Here is a 17,251-nt window from a genome sequence, read left to right as displayed (position 1 = left end):
TAACCAACTGAGCCACCCAGGCACCCCTCTTTGAGAATTTCTATTTATATTGCTTCAATTTTTTTTTTGCATTTAAACTTGTTTTTTCTTATGTACCCAAAGTCCTTTCAAATAAGCACATTTGTTTTTTTAAGCATATTCATTTTTTATATTGTTAGTATATATTAATACATGTATTTGCTACTAGACATGCTAAATCTGCCTTTGTTGGCTAGCTTAGGAATTTCAGTGACATTCTTAGAATGCTTGCTTTCCCAGCATAACTCTTGGGAAGTGTCGTATGTACTTGTTTGCAATTCATCTTTCATTCTTTCAATCTACTCTAGGCAGGATTGTGTCCTAACTTCTCTACTGCAACAGTCTTTGTCAAGATCACCAGTGATTACCACATTTTTACATCCAAAAGTCATTTCTCAGTCTTCATTTTACCTGACTCATCAAGCACTGACACCTATGATTATGTTCTTGAAATGACTGCTTCACTTGCTTTCTGGACACTGGTTTCCTCGTGTCTCTGGCTGGTTCCTTTTAGTCTCCTCTACTTGTGAACGATGAAGTGCCCAGGGTTTCCTTTTATCTGTATTCCATTCCAAGTCACTCTCAATAATTAGCTGTGTATGCTGATGGATGTCCAAATTTATATCTGCAGGGCATGCTTTTGCCTGAACTCCAGAGCCATCAACTGCCTGATGAGCATCATCATTTGGTTATTTCATAGGCACCTCCAAACTTTGATATCCAAAAATGGGGGCCTGATTGGCACCCTTCTCCCACAATCTTTTCACCTTCCAGTCTACCCTATCTCAGTTAATGGCAGCTCCATCTCTTTTATTACACAGCACAAAAACCTTAGAATTGTCTTTAACTCCTTTCTTGTTCTCAACACCTCACAAAAAAACCTGTTAGTAATAAACAGGTTGTTAGCAAATGTCATGGACTCTACCTGACTGGCCAGTCCTTACTACTTCCTCAATAACACCTTAATTTTAGGCCACTGTCATCTTTTGCTTTGGTAATTATGTATTAGCTTCCTAATTTAATTAGTTTCCCTACTTATGCCCTTGTTCCCAACAGTCTCTTTAATGCAGCATCCAGAGTGATACCGAATTTATTTTAGTAAGATGTAATTTAAATTATATCACCCTTCTACTCCTAATGCCTTGGTGGCTTCCCTCACTCTGAATGAAATGTAAAGTCCTTATAATGGTCTGTGAGGTAATATGCAATGTGTAACATCATATATGATCATCTCTCCTCCTCTTCCACATTTTTACTTTGTGATCTTATCTCTTACTACACTTTCTCCATATTCATTTCATTCTACCCACACAGGCCTCTTTGCTTTTCCTTGAATACACCAAACATGCATCCAACTTGCTTTTCCTTCTGCCCAGAATACTTTTTTCCACCTTGCTCATCCTTTGCCTCCAGGCAGTTTTCTCTGACCCCTCTATTTAAAACAGCTAGTATTTCACTCCTTTCACTTCCTGCTCTCTTTACCATTCTCATTACACTTTATCACCTAAAATGCTGTGTATTTACTTAATTGTTCTGTCTTCTCGCAACTAAATAGGAAACTTGATGAAGGTAACTGTTGTATTAACTGTTTATCCTTAGAACCTACAACAGTGCCTGGCACATTATTGTCACTCACATACTTGTTGAGTGAATAATATTATATTCTAAACTTCAGTTTATGGACTTAATTTTTAGAGCACACTCATCTCTTAAAGGTTTTGTTTTGTTTTGTTTTAAATTCCTATGTTGGGGGAAGGTGTTAGTTGATTATAAGAAACTACAGATGAAGCCGCAACAAAAGAAGCTGATTGACACAGAATTCCTAAGTAATCTATAGATTACTCAAAAAATTTTTTATTTAGAATAATATTTATATTGAAGTATAATACACATTCAGAAAAATGTAAAATCATATGTGTGTACCTTGATGAATTTGTATAGAATGAACACCTAGGAAAAATTACCCAGATTAAAATATAGGACATTATCAACAAACCAGCAATCTCCTTAGACCCAGTTATTACCCCTTTTTAAAGATAGGCAGTCACCGTAGAGTAGTTTTACCTGTGTTAATAAGCTTTATATAAAAATAGAATTTCTAGAGAGAGAAAAAATGTGAGCCTTTTGTTTTAAATTATGTTTGTGACATTCATTCCTGTTGCATATAGGTTGTTAATTTTCATTGTTTTAACACATTTAACTGTATGAATGAATATATTATGATTTATTTTCCATTCTAATACTGGTGGACATTGGAATTGTTTCATTTAGGGTGAATTTTTAGTGTATGCATTTCTGTTGGAGTGAAATTGCTTAGGTTATAGGGTATGCATAGGTTTAGTTTTAGAAGATGTGGTCAAAAGGTTTTCTAAAATTATACCGATTTATACACCCACTAGCAGTGTGGGAGAGTTTTAGTTATTCCACTACTTTGCCAACAGTTGGCCTGGTCTGTTTTGAATGTTAGCCATTGTGGTGGTATGATACCTCATTGTGATTTTGCTTTTTATTTTCCTGATACCTAATAATATTGGGTACTTCTTAATACTTGTATGATCTATTTTGATGGATTATTACTTCCCTTTCCTCTGAGCCTTATAAATAGATTTCTAAGAATGATTAGGTACCACACGTAAGACATTAATAGAGCACAGTAAAAAATATTTTCCTGTCGTCTACACTCGGCTATTGAGGAAGATGTAACCTTGACTGCCTAGTACTGGAGACTTATTTTTAAGGTGTCTGTAATTAAAATGATATGCAGTTAGCAAAGGGGAATTATTTCCAATTTATTGGATTAATTAATTTTATCATTAAGATTCTAAAATACCCCAGATTGCGTATGAACAAGTGGAGTGATTTAAAATTGGTGTAACACATTTTGGGCAATTAATCTATTATTTTTAGTGAACACTTAGTGGTCCTGTCCCTATGAAATGACTTTTAATCTTATAAAAAAAACACTTCTCTTTATGTATTATTTGCAGATAGAAGGAGCACAGAAAAGCAGAGGGCAAAGTCTCTCCAGGTAGATTATTGCCTATATTGGAAGTTCCTCCTTAGGGAAGTTTTTGTTCATTTAGTCAGATTGTATTTTCTGAGCACTTTGGAGTGAAGCAGTCAATATCTAAAGGGATGTATGAGCCAATAAATATAATTCTACCATAAGTATATATAAAAGAGATGACATTTGAAGTAGCCTTTAAGGATAAATAGAGGTTAGTTCGATGAAAAAGGAAAAGAGATAGAAAACAGTCCAGGCAAGATGCACACACAAAGGAGTGACATTGAGAGAGGGCATGTATTCTGAAAATGGTGAGAATTTCACTGTTTTTTTTTTTTGTTTGTTTGTTTGTTTTTTTGTTTTTTATTTTGAGGGAGAGAGTGCAAGTGGAAGAGGGGTAGAGAGAGAATCCCAAGCAGGCTCCCACTGATGTGTGTGGGGCTTGATCCCATGAGCTGTGAGATGATGACCTGAACCAAAATCAAGAGTCGGATGCTTAACCCACTGAGCCACCCAGGAGCCCTGAGAATTTCAGTGTTTTTAATAGTGAGGTTTGGAAGACCAGGTTGGGGCCAGGTTGAGAACATTCTTGAATACCAAGTTAATGAGTGTGGTGTTTATACTGTAGAAAATAGAGAATTAGTGTAAGTGTGGTTATCAGGAAGGTGATGTCATTAGATTTTTATTTAAGAAGAACATTTTAGAGGCTGTGGAGAAGATGGATTAGCAAAAGAGGAAGATGAGAGGCTGGGAATGGACTGACAGGACTCTGCTAGAGTTGATAGTCCGAAAAATTAGGTGACTTGTAATGCTGTCAACTAAAGGAGATGCCAGAAGGTTGGTTGGTGGACAAGATGGGTTCAATTTACATGTGAAGTATTTTTGCTTGTGCTGTATTCAGATTCAGTAAGAAAGGACACTAAATTGTGAGTATTTATGTCCACGACACAATGTTTAAACGTATTTTGTAGGTTCCAGTAAGAGAACTAGCAATGGGGGGCAGGAACGTGCTATATAATATCTTCATTCCCTCAGTTAAGTTGCATTTCATTCTTGCCCTCTCTCATCAATTGCTGTTTTTTTCTTCTCTTTGGTGTCTTCAAGTCTTCTGTCTGTCTAGACTGCTTTATCCATCCTTGATATTAGTATTTTGTCCTCCTTTTTACCTGCTGCCTCATCACAAATAATGTAAGATGAGCAGCTTTAAAAACATCTGATAAACTGCCTCATGTGTGGACTTCAAACTTACTCTACTCTGGATATGTGGTATCCATGTACTATGTCTTTTCTTTAACTTACAAAGCTAGTATTATGCAATATTTGTGCAAGTACTTATGTATCTGGTCATAGTGATACAGATGGGCATCAGATTATAAAGGAACAGAAGTCAATACACATTTATGTTGTGTATTTGGAGGAATTTTATATATAGTATAATTCTTCATCTTTTCACTGAGGAAATAGAAACCAATTTTCCTTCAATTTCTAGCCATCGAATTCTCTCTGCATCTGGAGTCTAGCATTGTTCACAGCACATAGCAGCTAATTACTTATGGTATGAACGAATGTGCTTGTATCTTTTCTTACCTCATGTAATAGAGGGAGTTGTGGCTGTGCTCCATCAGCTGAACTTGTAGGGTCTATGGGTCATCATCCCCTCCTCACTTTTTAGGGGTTTCAAAATCCTGTATTTTCAACCAGTCTCTCTGTAATAGATCTTTCTCATAAGCATTTAAACATGTTCAAGTTTTTTGTGTCTTTAAAAATAAAACAAAACACTCCCTCCCCTTAATTCTCCTCTTTGGTCCTCTCAAGCGTCTATTGCCATATTTTTGTCTCTCTCTTAAACCAGACTTCTTGAAAAACTTGTCTGTACTTGTTATTAAACACATTCTCACTTCTTGCCCACTTTCTTAGTTTCTTTCTTAACTTATTTGCAGTATTTGATGTTGACCACTTCCTTTCTTTCTTGAAACACATTCTTTCATTGATGTAGCACATTTTCCTGGATACTAATTACCTTTGCAGGTTCCTCCTCTTTTGCCTGTTCCCTAAATGTTTGTATTCCTCACTGGCTACTTTCTTTTCTCATCCTCTTTATAGTCGTGGAGTGATCTAACCTACTTCTTTGGAAAGACTCCCATCACTGTATATATACCGATAATTTCTGTATCTCCAGCACTTGCCTCTGTTTTGAGCTCCAAAGGTATAGGTCCTGCTTCTGTACTCGTTCAGACTCCATGGTCTTGAACCTTGAACTCATTAACTGTCCTTCTTTAATTCTACTTGGTCTTTCTCCGGTATTTCCTATTTTGGTGAATGGCACTGCTCTGTACCCTGTTGCCCATGCCATGCTTCCCTTTCTTCCTACTTTCCCCCCGATACTTTGTTGTGGTTATCCTGATAAAATAAACTAGTTTTACACTGTTTGAGGTGTTTTTCTTGGTTGTTGGTTATACATTCTAGTTTTCATTAGTTTAAATTCAGCAGTTACAAGACACATTTGATTTTTTTAAAGCTATTTTTGCCCCAGTTATTAGTGACTAATTTTGGATTTAAAATAATAATTTTCCATTAAGATTTTTAGTTTACTACATAAATCAGAATAAAAATCTGTGAGAATTTGCTTTACCAAAGATGGTTATATTCAGTGTTTGTTTTAAATCCTGTATTGTTTCTTTAAAAAAGTTTTCTGAGATGAAAAACCTCTTCGTTTTCATGTAGAAAATGATATTGTATCACTATCGATATAAAGATGTTTGGCTCTGCTGAGAAAATGACACAACTTCCTGCCATGTCCATTCTTCCTTACCATTGCCTCCTCATTTTGTTTCCCAATCTGGTTTGTAATAAAACTCCTTGAAAATAGAAACTGTCTCTCATATTTCTGTCTCCTTCCATAGTGACATTGTGGCCATTATAGATATTTTAGTAATGATGACTTAATTTAAAGGTTAGATTTGTGAGTAACAGTTTCAAGTGAATGATCCCTTCTTTTGCATTCCCATAGTACCTATTGATAGGAACGATTGATATAGGCTGTGAAGGGTTTTAGAATTTGCTCCAATCTGAATTGACTGTTGGATTTATTGATTAGCTGAACGAGTATATAATTGAAGTTTCAGATTGCTTGTGATTTAGCCTTAGCTTGCTTAAAAAAAAATGTCTTTCTTTCTTTCTTTCTTTCTTTCTTTCTTTCTTTCTTTCTTTCTTTCTTTCTTTCTTTCTTTCTAATTTACATCCAAGTTAGTTAGCATATGTAGTGTAATAATCATTTCAGGAGTAGATTCCAGTGATTCATCCCCTGTGTATAACACCTAGTACTACAAGTGTCCTCCTTTTAATGCCCCTTACCCATTTAACCCATCCCCCCACCCACAGCCCCTCCAGCAACCCTGTTTGTTCCCTGTATTTAAGAGTCTCTTATGTTTTGTCCCCCACCCTGTTTTTACATTATCTTTGCTTCCCTTCCCTTATGTTCATCTGTTTTGTATCTTAAATTCCACATATGAAAATTACTTTTCTTAATAAATCTTTTAAAAAGCAAGCTCTCATGCTCGCTTTATTCTCTTTTTGGCTGAATTCTTTGATATTTAGAGTAAGATAGAAATGAGAACCAATGATTATGTTTAGGACCAATGGTTATGTTCCATAGACATGATTTTTGACTTTTACATAGTATTCACTTTACCTTAGAGAGGCTCACATCTCATGCTTTTTGGGCCAGTGGGCTGCTTCTCATCTGTATTTGCTTTTTTCTTTAGATATTAGGATCAAGGAAGAAGAACCTGATCCTGAAGAGTGGCAGCTCAGTGGTGATTCTACATTGAATACCAATGATCTAACACACTTAAGAGTGCAGGTGGTAGATGAAGAAGGGGACCAACAACATCAAGAAGGAAAAAGACTTCGAAGGGTAGCTTGCACCTGTCCCAACTGTAAAGAAGGTGGTGGGAGGTATGCACACATGAAACATACTCTTTTTTTTTTTTTTTAACACTGCTAATATCATCACCCTAATTTTTGAAATACTGCATGCGGTATCACTTAATTATGGGAAATTTCTCATTACATGATCATTTTGTGTGTATGTCTGTATGAGTGTGGTAGAAAAAGTTAGGGGACAAAATATATAAGATAGAATTTTCAGATCGAAGTGCCTTTTTTAAAACTAAAGTTACTTAATTTGCCTTAAAAAGAAATGTAACAGATGCCATTTAACAGGCCCATATGAGAAATTAGCCTATTTGCAAACCAGCAATGAGATTTGCCTAAATACAGATAAAGAGTTGATTTTTAGCTTGAGAATAGCAGTTATATAAAAATAAGTTCAGAAATAGTTGATAAGCATAAACATTTTCTATTTTCAACAGAAATGAATAATAAGCCTTAATGATGGAATTTTTTAAGAAAGTGGAACTGTAGTATTTTAATTCTGTACTTTAAAAAAATAAATGTTAAGGCAGAATAACATGACAGGAAAAACTCAAAACAGATCACTGATTATATTAAATGTGGATGGATTAAGCTTAATAATTAAGACCTTGAAACTCAGATTGTATTTTAAAAACAAAATCCAGCCTTATGTTAATTATAGGGAGCATCTCAGATAAATTGGCACAGGAATGTTGAAGGGGTGGAAAAAGATTTATTAGGCAAATGTTAACAAGAAAACTTGGATAGCAGTGTTACTGTCAGACAACGAAGGATCAGGGTGAAAATCATCACATGGTTAAATAGGGGTAGGTTTCTTAATAATACGAAGTTTTCACCAAAGGAGATTTAATAGTTATGATACTTTCCCCCCATAACATTGAAATATATAGAGAGCAGAAACTGATACGACTCTTAATGACATACTAATCAAATCCCTAGTCATAGTGAAAAGCCTTAACACATCTCTCTCAGAAATATGCCATAAATAGACAAAATATACTATTAACACAGTTAATGAGTTTAAGCTAATAGAAATAGAGCCTATCTGCCTTCGAGTTGGTGTCATTAGTTGATTTGTACATTGGCCAGCCCATTCACAATGATGGTAACAATGACTAATAACTGCTAACATTGAGGGCTTACTGAGTTTTAGATGTTAGAAAGTCTTATAAATGAGGCACAGAGAGGTTGAATGATTCTTAAGAGCAACATGCAACTGGGATTTAGACCCAGTTTCTTACTCCAGACCATTAACCACTAAACTGTACTTACTACCTCTTGAGTGGATTTGCTTCTATATCAGATCCTTAGGTATTTTTGTTTACTGGGTAATTATTTGTTTGAAATATTATTTATTCTTTGACATGTTTTGGCCAATTTAAGTTTGGTTAGACAATAACTTCTCTGAAATTTACTCTCCTTTTTAGAGGAACTTTAAAGATAAATTTGTTCGTGAAAGTCCAATCTAATTGAGGGTCAAGATCTGGCCTATATTTTACTTAACGCATTTTCTTGAAAATGAACTTCCTTTAGATTTGTATTTATTAAACTAATATGTGCTCATAAAAATTCAGAAATCTAGAAGAATATTAAAACAATACCAAACTTCTACCCCATGTCAAGATAACCATTATAACATTTTTGTATATATCCTTTCAGACTTTACATATCTTTTAAAGTGGAATCATTCTCACTGTTTACATGTCTGCTCTTATTTTGAAAATTTTTGTGACCGTATTTCCAAGTCTGTATAGAGTCTACATCAAGTTTTTAATGGCTGTTAATATTGTTGTATGGATGCGTAAGAATTTAACATCTTTTTTGAGAGTTTATTGCTGTCATTCTAATCTTACACGTACATTTTTGCACCTTTGTCTGATTACTTCATCACTGTAAGTTGGCAGAAGTGAAATTGTTGGATCGAAGGGAATTGTCTGCTTTTCTATCTGTTTCAAGTTATACTCCTACCAGTGGTGTATGAAAGTATCTGCTTTCCCACACCCTTGCCAACACTGGATTTCATCATTTTTTTAATACCTTTTAAAGTCTGATATGAAAAATAATTCCTCATTATTATTTCATTTAGTATATTTTTTGTTACATTGTGAGATTGAACATTTTTTGGTGTGTTATTTTACCATTTTAAGATTTCTTTTGTGAATTGTCTTTTGTGAATCTGTTAATTCGTGTGTTTAACCATCATATGTGCAGATATTTTTTCCTAGTTTTACATTGCCTTTCAACTTTGTCAGTGGTTTGTATAATGCATTGTTATACAAGTAAAAGAAGAGTTCTACCACTTAAAACTTTGCAAACTTTGTTTTATGCACAAAAGTTTTAGTGAATCAGTCTTTATGAAATACCTTAAAAAAAATACTTATTTTTTCTAGAACTTTTGTGAGTTCATTTTTTAAAATTATTCTAAGCAATCAAAATGGAAGTTCTTACGAAAAAAAACTATTGTTTCTTAGAGCTCATTTGAACAAACTTCAACTGATATATGCATGACAGGCAAAATTGTATCATTGACAGTTGTTGCATCTAATTAATAGAAGCATAGCATATAGTAAATCCAGAGCATTCTAAAGGGTTCTGCAAAGGTGAGGTGGGCAGTACTTCAAACATTTTAGAATATTGGCCTTTTTTCCCTCAGCTATTAAAAATACACATATATCAAGTGGAATATTCAGAGAACAAAATTTTGTTTACCTTCTTGAGCAAGGTGTAAAATAAAGTTAAATATTTAAAAATTGTATTCATCTGGGCATTTAACCAATATTTATTAAGCAGAACCAGCCCTCAGAAACTTTTTACTCTAGTGGAAGAGGCAGGTAATTTTAATAAAGTAGAATAAATTCTAAAAGCATTATTGTTATGTGGGGTTTGTGTGGATTAAACATCAGTCCATATTTTAAAAATTAAGTTATTTTGCAAAATCTGTCAGCAATTTCAGTTGGTGTCTCATTTCTTCCATTCCAAGCAAAAGAAAGTACTTGATTTACTTCACTTTTCTTAATTCCCATACTGAGAATTTAGCATTATTTATTGTGTCACTCTGTCTTGGCATTGCTAAACTATTGAGAACAAGTTTAGGCAATTAGGAATAGAAACTCAAAGTTGTTTGTTTTTTCTAGGTGGTATAGGTGTTAGTGGTTTGATTACGTAAATCAAGAAGAAAACTTACGACTAAATCTTTTATTATTACCTTTATATTTATTTGTTGAGAAAGTTCTTTTCCTTCACATCACGTGTCATAAATCCATATCTAACATATCTAGATCTTATCTTGAATAAAATTTCCTTTTTAAATAGAAATTTGGACCCGGGTGTTAGGCTTTTCCCTTAAATTAGATATATTTGTGTGCATCCTGTCCCCATCTCCCCCCCCCCCCCCAGATGCCTGTCCCATTTTCAAATAGTATTTCTCATTTTCTTAAAATTCAATTGAAAATACCTCTCCCGAGCTCTTTGGTTCTTTGAGAACCCAGATTTGTTGCTGTAATTTGTTACAATCTTGTGCTTTGTTAGTGCTCTCAAGCTAAATTTTGCTTAGTTAGTAAAGTATTTAGCACTTTTGAGTTTATAAAAGCACATGGATTCACCTGAGTGGTACACTTAGCATAGAGGCAAGAAGTCATGAGTACAAGAGTGAACTGAATTGGGTTCTCTGTGAAATTGCTATGGTGAACACAATATGTGAAATTGGTTTGTACACCAATAACCACAAACATTACTCTTTTTTCTTAGGGCTGTGTAAGAATAAAATAAATTTTAAAAACTAAATTAAATGAAATATTGGCTTTGGTTAATACTTTGGCATTGCAGGTGAGCCAGAAAAACCTGTTTCACTCAACTCAGCTCTTGGAAGAGAGTTATAGAAATTGGGGGTGGACTGGAGCAGAAACTAGAATTGTGTTAGATTATGACGTCCTTGCCCTTAAGACAACAGCATGACTCCTCCTTGTCTTTACTTATGCTATTCCTCTGCCTGGAATGCCTTCCCTCCTTTCTATCTAAATCCTACCCACCTCTTCCACGAAGCCTTCTCTAACTACTGGAGCCCACATTGATGTCTCCCTGTTCAGAACACCTATGGCATCTAACAGCCAGCACTGCACCGTTTAGCACTGTTTGTCCTATGGCAATTTCACATGCTACTGAGTGTGAGTACATTAAAATATAAATGTGGGGAAATATGCATTTTTCCAGTAAAAATTGAAAAACGCTAGGTATAATATATAAAGGAGGATTTTCAGGCTTATGGACAGTTTACAGGCTATATACCTAGACTATGAGATTGGGGGAGGAGGGGAAGTCGGGGCGGGGGGGTCTTAAATGTACCTTTTTGTAATCTCAGAAACATTGCAGAGTTTATATGATTTTGACAGTGAGTCTAAAGTGTCATATTTTTTATAAACTCATTTTTATTTAGTAACCAGCCCAATTTTTTTTTTTTTTTTAAAGCTTGGGAAATAACACTTTCTATAGTGTTTAATACTATTTGAATATCAGTTCTGGAATCAAGAAAGTTTTCTTCTTGCTTAGGCTAAAATACCTGTGTTCATTCATCTAAGCACATATCTCCCAAACCCTGTTCTTGGTATCAAATACTGAAATGTAACAAATGTCAAATTTTATGCTGTGGAGAAACTGTATTTTATTATATCTCTGATGTGTAATTTGGGGTATCTTTGCATGGTTAATATGAAAGGAATTTTAACTGTAAAGATAATTTTGATTTATATTTATTTTCTGTATAGGGAGCTATGACAGTAGCTTTGTCTAGATTTTTTTTTTTTTTTACGATTTTCTCCCAAGTCTCCATGTATATTCAGGGTGTGGCTATACAAATAAAGGAATAAATATGCTTAAGTCATGTTAATTTAAAGTCTGCTTAAGGTGCCTATCGTTTTTATTGTACTTGTGATTGGTTATGTAGTCATTTCTTGGTTTATTTAATTTTTAAATTAGCTGACATTGTGACTTTGAAGAGACTATTTAGTTTCTTATACCACTAGGACATGGATTGGGCCTATGCATTGAATTTGTGAATGGTTCTGACAGAATACTTAAGTAGCTTTATTTGTACAATCTTTCTTTGTGAAATGTCCTTTTAAATTATATAATTCTTGAGCATGTTTACATTTGGACAGCAATCACATTAAATCTGAAGTAAAATTAATAATGTGATATTACATGTTAGAGATATATATATATGTGTGTGTATATATATATATATATATATATATACACATATATATACACACACACATATATATATACACACACACATTTTTTAAAATTTAAATTGATCTTAAATGGTCTTGGTTTCTGATTGACCTCATGGCGTTAACGTCTTCGATTTGAAATTCAGCTTGGGAATATAGAAGTAGTAATGTTTACTTGAATATTTCCATAGAAGTATATATTATTCTCTGTGTGTTTTTTAGAGGTACCAATCTTGGAAAAAAGAAGCAACACATTTGTCATATACCAGGATGTGGTAAAGTCTATGGGAAGACCTCACATCTGAGAGCTCATCTGCGTTGGCATTCTGGGGAGCGTCCTTTTGTTTGTAACTGGATGTTCTGTGGTAAAAGATTTACTCGAAGTGATGAATTACAGAGGCACAGAAGAACACATACAGGTTACTAATATTTACTTTTCACTGAAAAAAAAAAATGACTTATAGGGCATAGTATCTTGAAGTCCCCCCCCCCCCCCACATCTTACTGATCTGAATCTTTTAAAATATGACTAGTTACATTCAATTTTTATCTTCAGTAATACCAATTTAAGAACAGTAATTCCAAATAAGCCAATATGGTTTATCTTGTAAAATAACATTTTATTTTATGCAGACTTTGGTTAGCTTTTTTTTTTATATAGTTAGCTTTTTTTGTTTTGTTGTAACGTTGTTTAATGTCTTAAGCCACATTTATGCAATTCTTGTTTATTATGTTAACCTTTTAAATTAGTTGTCTGCTTTTACTCTTGATCTGTCTTTATTTTTCTTCAACATGCTAAAGAATAATTCTTTTTTTTTTCTGATAAATTGAAGTATTTTACCTTTTCTTGTTTTAGTATCTGTGAGGTAAGCAAAAAACATTTCAATGAGGAATAACCAGGGCATTATTGATGGAAGAACTCTTCTGTTTGATTGTTTTTCATGGTATTGTGGGGTTGTTACATGAAATGAGCCTAGGAGTGACTCCAACTAAATCCTAACTTAATGTATCTTAGAGTTTTCTCCTGCTACCATATAATGGTCAAGGTGTTCATCAGTCTATGCTCAACACTGAAGAATTGAAAAATATATATTTATAGTCACAATAAAGCTTATTGTGAAATGAAAGTGTTGGTTCTAGATCTGGATTCAAATCCAGGTTCTCTGTTAGAGTAAGCAAATAAGCTGTCTCTCACTCTACTTTCACACCTTCTACATTGTCTTTAAATATATAAAATAACCTGTGAAGTATTTGGTAGTATACATATTACATGTGCTACTTATTTTCTGTCTTATTTGTCAGGTTAGACAGATGAGTTTAACCTGTTTCAAGCTGCAGCAAACAAAATAAGAAAATAGATCGAGTGTACTTAGAACAGAGATCAGTGTTGCATGGGATAGTAAGACATTGTTGGGCAGTGGGCTGGGACCTTAAAGTGGCCTGGTAACAGAATTTTCCTCTGTGGAATTTGATCAGGATATAAAAAGGAATAACATAAAAGGGGACAAAAAAGTCTGTGATCAAATAAATGTGAGAAACACTGAGTTAAACAGGGTTTAGTCCAGCTACCTTCAAGGCAACACCTCTTAGGACCATTAATTGAACATTAAGAAGACTGTGCATCTCTTAAGTTGGGAGATGTAGTATGTGTAGCATTTCCCAGCCTCCTTTGATTGTTGTGCCATTTTCCATGGAGCATCTCTCAGGATTAATTCCAAAAGAAATTTTGGGAAATACCTTCCCAGAAGAATAGAATGATATGTGAATAGAAGAGGTGAGAGACCATTTGCCATGAGTGAAGGTGAGATTCTATATAGCACATTTCTGTTAAGTAGGATAGAGCTATGTTATGGAGGTCCTTTTAAGTTAGGCAGTAGAGAATCTATTTCATAATCTGCAAGTTATTCTTATATTTCCGTACCACTTAGTGTCATGGTGAAGTTTCACACTGATACGATTTGGTATTTAAGGAAGATTTGTCTGCCATTGACTGACTGGATAGGAGAGGGGGGAATGACTTAGGGTGTCACTGCAGCATAGTTCAGGCGTGAGGTCTGATGAGGACCTACTTAAGGTGGAGGTGCTGAAATAAGAGATAGGTAAGAATTTTGAAGAGAATCACAAAATACAAGATTTGTTTACTACTTGATTTCTCTCTGGATTCCTTTTAGATTTGCCTTTTGCCTTTTCCTCCAGTAATTCTCTTTTGTAGTTGTCTTCAACATAATAGAAGTTCAGTCAGTCTTTTGTATTTAAAAAAAGGATTTTATTCATACTGGGGAAATAAAGTTAGGCATCAGGGTCTTGAATTAACTATAACATGATGGTATATCAGGCTTGCTCTTGACTATTCCAGCTAAAATCACATCAGCTAGCCATCTCCATTATTCCTGGGATTATCAGTCTTATTGGAGCACAGGCTATGTTTTTGCTTTAATCTTAAGTACCCTGTGTAGTTCCTTGAATTCACATTTAAAAGGTTTAGTATCGTGGATATGACATGCTAATAATACCTTAAATATAGCTTAAAACAGTGTGCTCTTTGCAGATGGTCATTTTTTAGCTGTACGGTGTCTTCTAACAGATGTTTCAAAACAAACTATTGGCATAGCTGAGGTATTCAAGTCGTATCCAAATATCAGTCTATAAGTTCGAAAATCACTTTTCATTCAGAAGTAAAGAGGACAGATTTATTTTGAGGGAAGAGTACTCTATGTGAGAAATCTTGCAAGGACAGCTCACGAAACGAATACGCTTTTAATGGAACTGAACTCTGCTTCCTGTCTCTGTCAGTGTTGGCTTATTTTCTTTCTCAGCAGATGATCAGTCTATTCATGTTGAATTTAAAAAACTAAGTAACCTAATTTCTTTTTAACAGGTGAGAAGAAATTTGTTTGTCCAGAATGTTCAAAACGCTTTATGAGAAGTGACCACCTTGCCAAACATATTAAAACACATCAGAATAAAAAAGGTATTCACTCTAGCAGTACAGTGCTGGCATCTGTGGAAGCTGCACGAGACGATGCTTTGATTACTGCAGGAGGAACAACACTTATCCTTGCAAATATTCAACAAGGTTCTGTTTCAGGGATAGGAACTGTTAATACTTCCACCACCAGCAATCAGGATATCCTTACCAACACTGAAATACCTTTACAGCTTGTCACAGTTTCTGGAAACGAGACAATGGAGTAAATATTACACAAATACTTATTCATTGTGGTTATTTTTATACAGTAGTGAGAAGAATATTGTTCCTAAGTTCTTAGATATCTTTTTATTGATGTGCAAAAATTTTTGGATTGACAGTAACTTGGTTATACATGACACTGAAATGCCTTACTTTGTATGATATTCCATAGTATATTAAAAATGGTAAAATTGCATGGGTTTTGTAGGTACTTTTGGAATCTAGAAGAAATGAAATTTTACCAAGTTATATAAAGAGAAAATTGAATTTAACAATGCGAATGGTAGTCTAACCAAATGCATCAATCCTGTGTGGTTTAGTGTAAAAATGAGAACATGTTGGTATTTATCTATTGTAAGATAAAAAAAAAGTTGGTGGGTGAAAGAAATCATGTTATGATAAAAAAATTTTTGTAATTTTCTTGATGACTGGAATTTTTATTATGCATAACTGACAAATCAAGTTTCCAAGCAAATGTTACATAGTGTAGGCTTTACTTAGCTTATCAATTTGTCATTTTGAAGCTAATTATTTTAATTAGGTTAACTATGTACAATATTTTAAGCATTACTCTTGTAAGATTTTGAAAACTACATTTTAACATGGAACTCTAGGGATAGTCCCTTTTAAAATCCTGTTGAAAAGCCATGTTTAAGATTTAATTTGCCAAAATAATGTCTTGTTAATATTCTTTCAATAACGAAGTTGGGCAATATAACCAATGTTTAAAAAAAAAAGTTTAAAATGTATAGGTTGAGGCATTTGGGTGGTAAGAAAATGTTAAAGTGAATTATCCCTTTTCTTGAATATTGGAGGACCAAAAAAAATAAGGTGTATTGCGTCTTAGCAGTGATTTTTTTTTTTTTTTTTTTTTTAATCCAATCTTGTTTCCAAAAACCATATGTCTGCCAGGGCCTTAAAAGCCATCATGTAAATTACCAGTAAAGTATAACATATGCAAACATAAAATCACTTCCATAGTGACGATACTCCAACCATATGGATATTAGTCATAGAAAACTAGAGGTTTATGATATTTTTTTAAGTCTTTTTTTTTTTTTTTTTTTTGTCTAGGTAGTCAGTCTGCACTTAAATATCAACCATTTTCCTTTTTTGCTTCTTCCCTTAAAATTTATATGTATCCAGTACATTTAATTGAGAAATGTATGTTTTTTATTATGCTGTATTTTCTTTTTATTTTTTAATTATTGTTTATATTTTCAATTATTAAAAAATGTACAAAATAAAGTTTCATTGCTGGTCTTGTAAGAGCTATACAATTTTCCTAAATGTATACCTATAACTGCAGCAGTTCACCTATTTCAAAATTTGGAATTCTGTTCATTTGTTATTCTTAAGACCACCTCAAACTTAAAGGCTACCTTATTGTACGTTTAAAGTGTATTATAACAGTGTGGTAGTTAATAAAACACTATTTTTTTTCTTTTGAGTTTGTTGTATTCCTATGCATTTAAAATATTTGCAGTGGTATGGGGTAAGAAAAATCTGTATGGTTCATTTTTCTTCACCTTTTTTCACAGATTCTTGATCTCAGACACTGAAATTATTGGGAGAAGGGATATTTACTTGAAAAGGGAGGAGTAGAGGCACTAGCAGATGACTGATTTTCTCCTGAAAATGAGCTCATTAAATAAAACTTTTGAAAAAAAAATCTTTTAATTCTAAGTCCACATTGATTCACATTAATTGTAATAATCCCATTTTGCAAACCTTGTTTTTATTTCCGCAGTTAAAGCAGTGCAGAATATTTTGATTCATTAAAAATGTGAGTTTACATGAAGATTCTTGAAAATGATAACATAAGACATACTTTGGTAACCGTGGCACGAGTTAGTTGAAAAAGTTATGTTTTGA

General features: G+C 33.7%; 1 protein-coding gene across 1 annotated transcript in view; it reads left to right on the top strand.

Moving 5' to 3' along the window:
• Positions 1-16,826, top strand: part of SP3 (Sp3 transcription factor) — a 59,162-nt gene extending 42,336 nt beyond the window's left edge. Inside the window, exons 5-7 of the mRNA XM_042994719.1 lie at positions 6,787-6,979; positions 12,409-12,605; positions 15,065-16,826. Of these exons, the coding sequence (XP_042850653.1) occupies positions 6,787-6,979; positions 12,409-12,605; positions 15,065-15,381 (707 nt within the window). The 3' untranslated portion in view covers positions 15,382-16,826. The remainder of the gene's footprint in view (positions 1-6,786; positions 6,980-12,408; positions 12,606-15,064) is intronic.
• The last annotated feature ends 425 nt before the right edge of the window (positions 16,827-17,251 follow it).

Source organism: Panthera tigris, chromosome C1 (genome assembly GCF_018350195.1).
Source record: "Panthera tigris isolate Pti1 chromosome C1, P.tigris_Pti1_mat1.1, whole genome shotgun sequence".
In the NCBI taxonomy this organism is placed as follows: Eukaryota; Metazoa; Chordata; class Mammalia; order Carnivora; family Felidae; genus Panthera; species Panthera tigris.
Note: the sequence above shows the minus strand (reverse complement) of the source record. Positions and strands in the feature narration are given on the sequence as shown.